The 13752-nt window shown below is 39.6% G+C and overlaps 2 protein-coding genes across 12 annotated transcripts in view; one reads left to right on the forward strand and one right to left on the reverse strand.

Annotated features, from left to right (window-relative positions):
• The window catches only part of FBXO36 (F-box protein 36), a 40496-nt gene extending 37704 nt beyond the window's left edge, over positions 1 to 2792 (reverse strand). The window contains exon 1 of the mRNA XM_075201648.1: positions 2656 to 2792. Coding sequence (XP_075057749.1) covers positions 2656 to 2751 — 96 coding nt within the window. The 5' untranslated portion in view covers positions 2752 to 2792. The remainder of the gene's footprint in view (positions 1 to 2655) is intronic.
• A 28-nt stretch (positions 2793 to 2820) lies between these two features.
• The window catches only part of TRIP12 (thyroid hormone receptor interactor 12), a 59861-nt gene continuing 48929 nt past the window's right edge, over positions 2821 to 13752 (forward strand). For 6 of the 11 annotated variants that reach the window (XM_075201637.1, XM_075201641.1, XM_075201639.1 and 3 more), the window contains exon 1: positions 2821 to 3382. The gene's annotated coding sequence lies outside the window, so the exon portion shown is untranslated. Of the gene's footprint in view, positions 3383 to 4901; positions 4923 to 13752 lie in introns of those variants that run through there. The other 5 variants (XM_075201644.1, XM_075201645.1, XM_075201646.1 and 2 more) reach the window with 3 other exon arrangements.

Below are 13752 nucleotides of genomic sequence, written 5' to 3' on the forward strand. Positions count from 1 at the left end.
AGCTTTGCATTTCCTTGAAGTGCTGTTGAGAAGAGAAACTGAAACCTCTTGTTCTCTGGACTTGAGGTAAATTATAAGATTTGTCTCCATAATCTAATGAATAAAGTAGATCCCTGAAGAGAAAAGGGCTTTGAAAAGAGATTTTTAAATTGTGGGTCCACCACCCAAGGACTCAGCCAGAGAGCCTCCTAGCGTTTACAGATGAAGCCATGTTTCTGGCAGAAAGGGTAAACGTGTCTAGTGAAGCTTCACATAGGAACTCAACGTTTCTTATGACATCAAGGCTTTTGAGTAGATTTTATGTTAGCTTTTTTCTTGTACAGCCTTGTGCAGGGTATCAGCCCATGCTCAGAGTGCACTGTAAACGGAGGCCGCAGGAACGTCAGTCTTTAGCATGGTACCTGGGGAAATATGAGAGTTTCTTGAAACAGCTTTCCATTTTCCTATCCACAGGATCGACGAATGAAATAGTAGCCAGTCTTTCAGCCAGGACTACAGCCTTTTATCCTGAAAAGAATAATTTGACCAAGTTTCATTTCACTGGGCGAAATCTGTCCAGCTGTTCCCATTCTTTATGGATGAGATCCATAATAACTCTGTGCACTTGGAACATTCTGCCTTTATGCAGATAACCCTCAAAAAATGTAATCTTGGAGAGAGGAATTAGCTGGTCATCAATACCATGGTTCAATAAATAGGTTTGAGGAAGACATTTACAATTTCAGGGTTAAATAACCTGGGATCTTATCCCAATTCCCCTGACACACAATCTGATTACCCTTCATGATCACTCAGAGAATTCAATGATACCGGACAGATATACCAGGCCCAACATCCTCCAGATCCACACATCTGTTTTGTGGGTCTTTTAAGCCCTTGCATGACATATAAATCCTACTTTATGACAAAAAATTCCTTCATTGGCCACATCAGTCAGGAAATTATTTCTGCAAACCGTTCAGGAGGATGAACAGTGGACCTTTTGATCTGAGGATTACTGTTTGACCAGAAAGCCCCTTCACATTTCTCAAAGGTTTGCTGCATGTTCCACAAAAACGGTGATGAGACTTATTGCTTCTCTCTCCTTCAACAGCCTGTCAAATGGCACTGAAAAGGAAGAATAACTGACTAATAAAAAGGCAGAAAGCATCCAGGTAAATAAGGGGCTTACCTGCAAACAGCAGTATATTACAGACAATATCCTGAAGGTGCAAGTCACAATAAGCAGTTCTGAAGTTTCCCCATGCTGTTTTAGGCCTCAGTCCTGCCCATGACCTCTGAACTGGAATCCATGCCACACACCCAAAGAGAAGGCAGGCCCAGTGTTTGCTATACTGCTGTAGCTATTAGAGTGCCCTGGGGAGCCACCCCTTCTTGCTCTCCCAGAGGTGCGTCACAGGGACCATCCGAAACCACCTGGAAAAAGGTTAGCTCCCAATTGAGAAGGCCCAACAAGCTACTACACCAGTGGTTTCCAAACTTTTTCAGTTCAAGGCACCCTTAGGATCTCCAAAATTTTTTCAAGGCACCGCTAAGCCAAAATAATTACCAAGTAGTCCCCTGCCTTGCATACCACTGGCCCTGGCCGAGGCACCCCTGTGAGATCGCCGAGGCACCCCAGGGAGTCTAGGCGCACAGTTTGGAAACTACTGTACTACACTATACTTACAGCTTTTTCATCTAAGACAGGAAAAATAATCCAGGGGTAGGAACACTTGTGGGTGGTGCAGCAGAACATGAGACTGCCTTACTTATAGGCTGACCAGATTTTTACAGGAAAGAAAAAAAGGGTTCAAACCTTAGGTTTAATTCACTGAGTTTGTTTTTTTAATTTTATAGATCTACATTTCAATTGCCTACAGTATACAAAAAAATCCATTTTAATTTTGAAATTACAAGTACAATACATATATGTATTTTATACAGACAGGATATGTTGTTGGTTGGAACAATGTAAATCTGCAGTGAACTGGTGGTCATGAACAGAGTTAGTCAAGTACAGAGTCAGAAAATTAAAATCCAGGCCTGCACACACCTATACAAATATCACATATATAAAACTATTTAAGAGAGAAGATAGCTTTCTGGAACTTTAAGGACTTTTTCAATACATGTGCTAGTTATTAAAGTACCAGAAAATAAGTCTTATATACTCATGGATGGTTTTTTTTTTCCACAGGGCAGAGTGTACCTTTGCCCTGGGCCCCAGTTTCAATTTTTTTTTACATTTCTTCTATCTGAATGGTCTGCCCCCTAGCTTGTTTTTGACAATGGACCCATTTTGTGCCTAACCCTGGCCTTGCACCATGGAGATGAAGGGGTGGTGGTTATACCACTGTTACTCAGTCACATATACATACACAGCAGCACAAGTCATAACCCTAAGCACAGCACAATATGTCAGTAAACTGACAAGCTGGGACTTGTAGTGCCACAGTCAGCAGCAGCTGGCCAGGAACAAGCTGTCTGACTGTAGTTGTATTACCCCTATGCTCCAGCCCCGCCCTCGCCCGTTGCTCCGCCCCCGCCCTCACACATCACGTTGCTCCTCTATACACGCACATACACCGTCCTATTTCTCTCCAGGCTGCGGCCCATTCATTGCTTGCCTCCTGCATTGCTCCCCCGCAGAACGGCCCCCACCCCGCCACTGACCTCGCTGCGGCAGACGACCAGCTGGTAGAAGTCTTTGCTCGGCGCCGGGGCTTGCCCGTTACACTCGAACAGAATCACCGGCAACAGAGCCGCCATCTTAGACGCTCGCGCGGTTGCTAGGGGAACCAGGGCGGATTACCCCCTTCCCACAGGGATCCGTGCGCGCAGAGGCGGCGAATCTCTCCTAAGATCCCTACGCCTCGCATACATCCCGAACAATAAGCCCTGGACACAACACTTCGACTGGGGGACTCACAGAGCGACACACCGTGTTGTAACTGCCTACTCGGCAGGGTGACCCTGGCGAAAATAAACCGAGTTTGAACCACCGGAGGGGTTCTGTTGGAACAACCAACTGTACCAGAAATCCTTTTGTTAGAGAAACCGACGGAAATAAAGACGGTTTATAAAAGAAAAATACCCTCAGCGAGCGGACAGCAGGTTTATCCCAACATCCAGAGAGTGAGAAAGGCACCATTAACCTTCTCATGAGGGGAGAGGAACACGTTAGTTCTCCCCGGGATCTGCGTTTCCCCTTTTTGTAAAGTAGTTCTCGCGGAGGGATACTGGCGAGGCCTACGCTGACATTATGAAATAGTGCGGTAGCGGAAAGATCCAGAGCGATAAAGTAGTGCGCGGAGGGATCTGGGCCTCGCGTCCTCAGCTGATCGGTAAGAAGGAGCCGGAAAGAAGCGGAGACACCGGGGGGAGTGCGGCGGAGACAGAGGTATACGGGGCGGGCATCACTGGGCTGTCCAGGGACTCCTAATGAACGTAAAAGAGAGAGTAATAGTTATACTGCTAGGAAGTATTCAGACATCCGTGTTAATGTGAGTCAGGGACGCCAGCCTGGCTTATGGGATAATAACACATGTAGGATAGGACACTGCTGCCATATAGGAATCATTATACACAGCTGCCTGTGTGTGTGCTGGGGCCTTGTGTGGGCACACAGTCCATGTTATCTGTATCAGCCTCATATGAGGTCATTGCTGGGCCCAGGAATGGGATGATAAAACTGTTTGAACTAGAGGCCTATGTTACTATACATATATGTTGCAATTAAACCCGTGTGTACACACAGAATGCCTCTGTATGGATGTTGTATTGGGATTAATATACAAATCCTATTAGCATGGCCTGCAATTCTGATGATAATCTGTAACTAGTCTGTTTTTTTGGTATTTTCTTAAAGGGTGAGGAGTTTGTATATTTACAAGTTATTTATTTGAGTGTTAATATAGGGGCATGTTTTATTATTTATCATTGTGTCCCTATTTTTATTAATATAAATATTTAAATCTATAGTCTGGACCAGACCAGTAGTACAGTTTATATTTGCCTTTAGTATTTTCATGTTATTATGAAATTGGTTATAGCGCAGGGGCTGTCTTTTGTTCGGTATTCTACATAATGTTTTAATATTTCCTATAGGAATTCAAGGATTGCATATTGTCTTTTATGGTTGGTCACATTTGAAAACAAAGAGACAGTCTATGTTTAGATCCCCAAGTATTAATTTAATGGTTTTGCTAGAACAGTATGTGAAATTGATGGGATTACACTGATTTTTTCCTTTCCCACACTGGTCATGGTTATACATGACATCAATAAAATCTTTCTGAGTTTTTGATGTGGTCAGTTATGATTTATTTGTCATATTTCTCCCTATCCTAATCTTGTGCCCCTCTAAGGGGTATCTCTGGAGCTGGGTTCTTTGTCACATCCAGCTTCCTGTTATTGTTCTTGCTGGAGGATTTGGCCTAGTGACGTTATAGGTGCTGTACCTGATTAAATCCCACTTTTCAATCTCCTCACTGCTGAGCTTTGCTTGCAGTGTTTATAAGGTGACTGAGGTTTAGAGAAGAGACTGTTCCTGATGTGTCATAGGGGTCAGGACAGTGTATTTGCCACTGACATCATTATGTTGATTTATGGAGATGTGTTTAGTGTGTGGAGTTTGCTGGTTATGAGAGTTATTTGGTTATTTTTGCATTGTGTACTGTAATAGCAGACACAGATATGGTATGACATGGTGTCTGTATGTCTTGGATATGAAAGATGCTGTCAGGCTGCAGTTTATAACAGTGTCATGTTAGAATCTACACCACATAGCTCTCTATCTTCCGGTGTTTTTCTAATTAGGACTGGTGCACACAGGCGCAGTAGAAGAGTCCTTGGGGTTAGCCTACCCAGGCACACCGCAATGCTAAAAGATACCTTCATTCAGGTAAACACAGCTATTGTGTGACAAGCCCTGACAGAAGGTGAGTATTACTGATAGACAAAGCACTCGCACAAATGTGACACAATGGAAATGTCACATCGGTTTTCATTTGATTTGAATATCTTGTTTTGGTTTATTTTTCTGACTCCTTTTGCCAGTTGAACAATTAATAGATGAATGTATATACTTGTGTTAATGTGATAACTACAACAACGTATGACTATGGTGAAGTACTATATATCAGATTCATTATTTGCTATATGTGAACGTATGAGTGAGGTGAGTGAATGTAACTACCAGAGAAAAGTACGTATTAAACCTAAGAAAACAATTTGTTAAATCTATTTTTTGCGGTACCATGCTATTTTTGAAGGCATTGGGCATAATTATAATATTATAAACTTGTATACAATTTTTGACTCTGAGTAATGGTAGCTGTCCAGTCAGCATAATTGATACATCTTGCACTAAATTGTACATTTATTTAACATTCTCTAGGGTGTCAAACATGGGCACCCCTCATTTCTACCAGTGGGAAAGGTGCTGAACAAGAAGAGAAAAAAATGTGCAGCATAACTTCTTTAAAGGGGAATTCTGTATCGGTCTGATGTTGATTAGTGTCTCCAAACTAGTGGAATGCTGTGGGGGTCCTTTTCTGAGACCCCAATGATACGGGATACAGCTGATGACCATTGAATTTGTAAAGGGGGCAGGACTATATAACAGAAGAAGATCTATGCAAATAGGGATCCATTGCCCCTGTAGTAATTTTAGCTCTTTATTATGGGGTTTCCCAATGTCCTTTGTGTCGCTTGGTTTGCCTTCTCAAAAAACTAGGCAGCGCCAAAACTATTTCTTTTATTTATGTCCACCCCTCCATCCCATTGGTTTTATAAAATAAAAAAATGGATTGTTTGTATAAAATATGGCTTTGCACAGTTTATATATATATATATATATATATTAATGAACGATGAGCAACATCAGTATTTGGAGCAGATGGTAAGGAGTGGTGGTGGTTTAGCTTTCAGGCTGAGCTGCCCACTAGCAGTGGTCATTCTACACAATACACACATAATAAATACCACATACTGCTATTACACATTGCAAATTACCCCACTAAATTCTGATCTGGACTACATTTGGATCCTTGGTGAAAACATTGCACTGATTTATTTACTACAGTAACGAATGCAACACAATTACTGATCCTCACTCCTGTATGGTTATCTCCCTGCTAAACCTCACCAGTGTCCTGTGCTATTACTCTTCCAGTTGTTCCACTCGCAGATCAGTCCCCTGCATGACATCCAGCTGCACACCTAAGTCACATGAGCTGCATGTTGGCTGACTGTCACTTTAACAACAGCTTCTGTTAACGTTCATGTTTCAACAACACTTTATTGTTCTTACAGCAGAAAACAAGCTTTGTTTAACGCATTCATTTTATCATTTTATTTGCTGCTTCTCTTTTTCTTTCTTTGTCAAATCAGTATCATGTGTTCAAATACTGATCTGGAGGAGAGCCAGGCATGTACAGGCGTCAGACCCCTGTATATGCGACCTCTGTATGAAAGCCTCCATTTGGACTGCTAACATTTAAGACAAATCCTCTTCAACATTTGATTGGGATTGCTGGAAATTTCGGCCACTGCCTATACTAACTGTTCAGTAATCCAATCTTTTTCTAAAGCATTCTCATTCTACACTGTTGAGTAATTACAAACCAAAGTTCCATCTTTTGCTTTCTACTTTTTGTAGAAAGCAAAACTCCTGAGGCAAGTAGTTCCTATTGTATCTGGAAACCAGTTAATTGCCTGGTGTCTGTCACATGGACCATTTTAGTATCAGAATCACTTCCGTTTACTTTCCTTGCTAGAATGGCTTTACCCTGACAGTAGAGGTGCATTCTACTATCTGGTTGCTTTTCTTTTAGACTTTCCATGAACATAAACAAGCCCAGTCATAATCATTCAAGAAACAGGTTTTATAAATTTGCTCGTTCATTTTTCAAAATATAGCAACTTGGTGATTAACCCAGGAAACACCCTACTGGGGGGAATAAACAGTGCTCTGCATCTGGCTGTCATTAAACACTGCTGGACTCCATCTGAAGAGGTCAAGTTGTCCAAAGTCTGATATAAAACAGTGGATCAGGGGTCATTCCAACCTGGTCAGCCAACTGCATTTACATGCTTGGCTGATCTGCTGAAGAGAAGCACTCTGTTGATATGGTATAAGTGTTTCCTCTGTAGGGCTTTTCTTTGAAGCCCTATAAAACATGGTGAAGTGATGGTAGTGTTAGAATGTGGGTCTAACAATTGCTTTTAATGGTTCTATAACTCCATGTTCCATAAAGGTGGGCTCACATGCTATATACATGCTACGAGGGATGGCATAGCTCAGCAATCCTGGGGAGGACAGAATAATGTAGAACTCGGGAAGCAGTTGGTCAGATCTTGACACAAGCAAGTTCTTTTAAGGAGCCTTGGAGGATTTGCTTCCATTCACAATAACTTAAAGGAATATAGGCGCTGTATATCTGGCTCAGCAGAGAGGTAGGAGACTGATACAATATGTGCGGTAGCGAACCCATCAGTAATTCAGTAGATCTAGAATTTAAAAAGTTATTTTGATTGGACATTTCTTTAATCGGTCAGGAAACGGTGAGTGAAAGGGGTTGTACACTATTTGGAATTTCCTATTATCGTAACTGTTTCCTCAACTTATCCTAATTTTCGTACTACTTTGATCTCAGTATGTGTCCATCCACTTCAATAGCATTCTACCACCCTTCCCCCTTCATTTGCTACACTGGGACAGACAAGGGTATTATAAGGGGAGGTTGTCCAAAAGTACATGTCCTCCTTAATTATCACTCAGATGTGAATGACAGGCAATAATTAGATTATACATGTCCTTACCATGTCCGGAGACCAGTCTATTGCACAAACTACGTTGTAAAAAAAAAAAAAAAAATTAACCTTAGACTACGTAACTACTATGATACATTTTTATAACATATTTTATATCTTTGTTTATACATTTTAAAGTTGTGCTTTCATTTTATTACAAAAGGGATTACATTTTCCATCAATCTTGTTCTTGCATCACTCTCTTAAAAACACACCTCCGTCCTGACTCCAGTGGAATGCAAGCATTTAACGTTACAAGCTAACTATTTTTTTTTTTTTAAATTATCTCTACAGAGATTTGTTGAAAAATAGGAACGCCCCCAATAGAGCAAATCAGTGATTTTACCCTGAGAATAAAGGCCGTTCTCATTTCCGTCAACATCAAACTGTAAAATAGTTTGCGTTGCCTAGTAAATTTTTTATTTGGCTTAAGAATAGTAGTAATTAAAGTCTACCTGTCATCTACATACAGTGAAAGATGTTTTGTGTGCTGATCCAGTATTCAAGACTGTTACCTATCAGTTTACTATAGACCAGTGACATCACTTCATGCTACAGTGATATCACTCATTTTGTGTGTATTGATAGGCTGTTGTTTTTTTTGTTTTTTTTATTATTTATTTAAAGTGCTTGGTGCAACCCACAAAGTTGTTGTCACCACTGTGTAGTGGTTTCAGATACTAGTACACAAACACATTTGACTTCATTAACTCCATTTAGCATATCATTCCTCCTGCCTCTTTATGATGTATACATATTTTGATGTTTTATTTCTAAAGTCAGCAGTGTTTGTGTGACTACACTCAATACCTAGACTAACTAAGAGTTAGAGTCGATATAGTATGATTTTTTTTTTTTATTTATTTTTTTTTTTTTTCCTACACCAAGCATATTTCATTTGTAGAATGGATTCGGGTGTACAAAATAATGCAGCATGCATGATTTGGAAAGTCAGAGAACTAGGAGAGATTAATTAATATCAATACCAAAACGGGGTGCTGGCAGTTTTTTCCCCATTTGGCACAGTGGCTTCCTGGTCAAAGCATAGTTTAGAATAGGGAATGTTTCCACTTCAACCACTGTCCCTTTAATCCCTGTGAAGCCCTTGGTGTTTGCAGTGTTATAAATAGAGCAGCTAGCCACAATCTGCATTCAATATTTATGCTCCACGTGTGAACTTGCAGCAGATCTGTCTTGATCATTGGATACTGTCGTATGGTAGGCCCATGCTGTTGTGAATTAACCTTTGCTCTTCTAAAGAATGATATGGTCTGGAAATGTATTCATGTTGTGCAGCTTTCATTGTATTGTTAAAAAAAAAATATTGTACACATTTGCACTAAAATGTAAGGATTGACAAACGATCATCTGGTATACTCAATATGGATGAGAACAATTTATGGAAACCTATGACAAGCAATTGAAAGTAAACTGAAAGAATTGGAAAAAAAATATATTGCATTATGTTTATCATATGTTATGATTATGACTTAATCAGTATAATTAGCAAAGTATATAAATATGGTCATGATGGCTCACAAAAAATGTTTTTGCTAACATGGCTTCTGGGAAATCACTGTGTAAGCAAGCAAGCAAAGGGTTAAGGTATTTGGATATATGCTGCATAGGGCTGGCTTGTCACATTGCTTTGATTACTTATTCATAGATACCTGGGGGTATATTTACTAAACTGCGGGTTTGAATAAGTGGAGATGTTGCCTATAGCAACCAATCTGATTCTAGCTGTCATTTTGTATAGACAGTTTAGTAAATATACCCCCTGGTCTCAGTCAGTCAACCATGTGTTCATTGCCCAACCCACAGATGTTAAAAGATTTGGAAATTTCTTTGGCTAGAAAACACAGATTTGGGGTCACTCCAAGTATGGATAAAGTTTCTTATAGGAAACATTATACATCAAAGCATTATTTTACACAATCCATGTTTGAGAAGTCCTCTCTATACACTTGTAATCATTGGAACCAGCTGCATGAAATGTGTCCTCTACATATAACGGCTCCATAAGAAAACTATAGAGATACTGTATAACATAATCCTGTTTCATATGCGTAAGTGTGGAAAAGCATACCATGTTTAGTGGATTTAATGTTCTATCTCTATGCTCAGAAGAGAGTTAATATTTATAGAAGTCATTACTAGAACTCTTGAACAAAAGAAAATTAAACAGATTAGCATACCAGCACACCTCTTGACAAGATGTCGCACAGATTGGAGTTTTGGGCAAGAAAGAACAAGGTTTAAAAAGTGCTGAAATGATTGCATGGGGATAGATTACACAAATAGTATGCAAATGTGCCGTGACTGTTTGTTTCATTTTAAGAAAACTATTACATTTACATTTCTGTATGTCAATCTGAAATATATATATATATATGTATATGTATATGTGTATGTGTATTCATTCTCATATTAAACTCCATGTTCTGTGTTTTTAAAGGATTTATTGTCCAATGTGCATGGTTTTTAGAACACTACATTTACGAAGGGAATTGTTTGGTTGACTGTAACCCAGATTAAATTAGGAAGTCTTCAGATAATGACAGGTTGCGATTACATTTTGGAATCTAAGAGTGTCAGCTCTTAAACCAAATTTTAGTTTTGGCAGAGCTTTATGTTTAGAGTGAGAGAGAGTTTGGGGGATTTTAGTCCTGCTTAGAGAGACAAGGTGGTTTTGTTTTGATTAGCACTTTCAAACCCTCATGTAACAAATGCCAAGATCATGGAGAGGTCGTATACTGTATGTGTGTGTATGTATGTATTTGATTTGCTCAGAGTAATCTGTTGGTACACTGCATGTTTTGAAAGGGTTCTTTTATGTAGTACATACTTTTTATATATGCTTTTCGTTTGATTTTTTTTTTTTTTTTTTTCTTTTGAGTGGCTTGTTCTAATTTGCTGGAGAATACAACAATACAATCCTATTCAATAGAACAGAATAGATTGCGCATATTCTGAAGTGTTGCCTTATTTTTTCCTGTTCCCTATTTTCCCCTTCACATCAGTAAGTAAATGAACTATCCCTATTGCTTTATACACTGAAACCTGTGGAGGGAGATGCCCATTATGACATGTATTACTCATACTGGAATCGCTGTTTGCTGGGGGAATTCCACAAGAGGGAAAAAGCTGCCATTAAACCGTAACACATGGACTTTTTAAAACATTTTTGGCTAAAATCGTAGATAAAATCCTGCAATTAGTCCTCCTTTTCACTGTGCATTTGAAATATAATGTGCTACAGAATGCATCTCAAAGACTCCCTGCAGCGTGCATTGTGGTGAAACGCAGGTCAAATACTTTCTGATGTGCACTTGCTATGAATATAAAAGTTTCCGCAGAACCTCAGGGTAACGTTAGGATAAGGTGTAGAGGGAAGAGTGTGAGGGAGTTTGGTCCTGATCTTGAGATGTCTATACAGGAATATCGTAGCTACACTGGACACTTCCGTTAGCAACCACAAGGATGACTACTGTACCAAAGATGGCCCCAGGAGTGTAGTGCAGGGCAAACAGTTATTGGTAGGAGGAGAGTTAATTATTAGGACAGATAGGGTTATCTGTTAGTGATGGCTGAACAGTTTGCTGTCCCAGGAGTGATCAGGTTGGATCACCCAGTGTTGATGGTATATAACACAATAATGCAGCACTGAAATTACTGTGTTGAAATAAAAAGAACAAGCCACATTTTAATTTAAAATACAAAATGTAAAGCTTATTTTACAAAAATCAATGTTCTTAAATTAATAACCAGTTCTACAAGTTGCAAAATGGCATAAAGTAGATTAAACCGTTTTTCACAGCCCAATACTATGTCCGTCCTGATCAGCGTGGCTTCACTCCAGTTCGGATCTCCTATTAGAAAACACGACTATCCGTCCCAATATAATTAGAGAAGTATTATATATGCCAGGGACAGTGGATGAAAATACAGTACTGCAAGGTTACGCGGCAGCTATGAACATCATCCAGTATTCTTATTTATGCAATATACATTAGTTACAGCTTTGATATACCAGCTACCTGCCATTCCTCTTCCTTCACACACACAGTGCAAGATCCTCTGCAGTATACAAACTCTTTCAACTACAGACACCATAGTATTACATAGTGCTGCCTAAGGAAATGTATGACAGCATGATTTAACGAGCTCTACATGTGAAGTGATACACCTAAACCAAGTGGAATATTTTGGGTTGGGCTTTCAGGCTGTAGTTTGTTTGAGGCTGCATTATAGTTAAAGCCAGTGTCCGTATTCATTTTTGTCTAGCTAGAAGTGAAGATAACCAGTAAGCTCACAGAGCATAGATTTGTGCTACAGACTGATGTGTTATCTTGTATATAAAATAAAGTAGTGATAGGCAGTCTGCTAGAGGTCAGGATTTACATGGGCGACCTTATAGCCTTCAAAAGGGACGCACATTACCCTTCACCTCGGTAATAAGTTTAAACAGTACATTTAATCAAAGAAAGAGACATCTGTGATAACATATCAGTGGGCATTTTATAAGCTATGAAAATCAAGCCTGACAATAAAGCAACTTTTGTTAGCATTTTCTCATTGGTAATCTCTGACTGTGTCTCGTGCTTTTGAAAACAAGATTCTGACTTACGTTTTGTAGTGTAGTTTAGTGCAGGGAACACCTGTTGCTATTTTTCCCCTTGTCACTAACTGTAAATGTAAGGTATAGGGCATTTTCTACAAACCTAGTACATCTGTTTGCTATAGGTTATGGAACACTGCAATCTTCTGCCCATTTTGAAACTGGGCAATAGCGGAGATGTGAACCATTTTTCTAGTACTTGTTTGAAATGTTATGAAAACTGCTACACAACATGTAGTTTTGTTAATGAAGACTTATGGGTAGATTTATCAAACCTTCTTAAAAGAAACAGTGGAGTTGTTGCCCATAACATTCTATCCAATCCTATTATTTATCTAGTACAGTCTAGAAAATGATTGGGCAACACATCCACGTTTCCTTTTTGGAAGGTTTGATAAATTTATCCCCTGATATTCACCTGGCATTTATACCATCTGGGTTTTGAGGAAGACTGACCTGCGTATGTGGTGTTGTGAGGGAATGCACCTATCCTGACGTACAGTAAATGTGGAAGGTAATGAGACAAATTAATTGAGTTGGGAGGAAATCTAGGTAAATGGTGTAAATTTGCACCTGGACAAAATACATTGCGATTCAAGGGGTGGAAATGCATTTAATTTATATTCTGTAAATTTGCCCCCCTTTTGCCGAGGTGCAAAATTTCACCCTTAAGCTGGATTTACTCCTAACTCAAAATGAGAAATCATCATTAGATGTTTGAGTCTCAATATTGTGTGCACATCAATTTGACCCCTGTGGTTTATTTTATGCAGTGATTCCTGCACATATATAGGAGCCACAGATGATGTATAGCCATTGACATCAATAGAAATGACTCCCAGACTTCAAGTGTTACTTATTTGGCATATAAATGGAAATATTTACATCATATAATAGGGCATACAGCCACCACGTATAATCTGTATGCTCCCTGTCATTATGGCTAGCCGTGTCTGTGGGATCCTGCACCACTCATTCTCAAGGCAGTTGCTTAACGGATGCGTGGAAAAAGCTGTCTCAGATGTTCCAGATTATCCCATATCTGGTGACAGAGACCTATGACATGGGTAACATTGGTGTCGTGCACATTATACAATTGGGTGAGCGCACAGTCTCGGTAAATGGAGCCATTGTCTTGCTGTAAGAACTGATATAACATGGGTGGAAGACCACTCAGTGCCAATAAGTAACCTTTAGCATTGATCATTTGTTCTAAGGAAAAGACTGTACCTTAACCATGCCAGGGAAATTAGCAGCACAGCATTAGACAACCAGCAGAACCCTTCACTATTGGAAACAAGCACTCGGGCCTGTAGCACATGTGCTCTAATATG

Source organism: Mixophyes fleayi, chromosome 3 (assembly GCF_038048845.1).
Source record: "Mixophyes fleayi isolate aMixFle1 chromosome 3, aMixFle1.hap1, whole genome shotgun sequence".
In the NCBI taxonomy this organism is placed as follows: Eukaryota; Metazoa; Chordata; class Amphibia; order Anura; family Limnodynastidae; genus Mixophyes; species Mixophyes fleayi.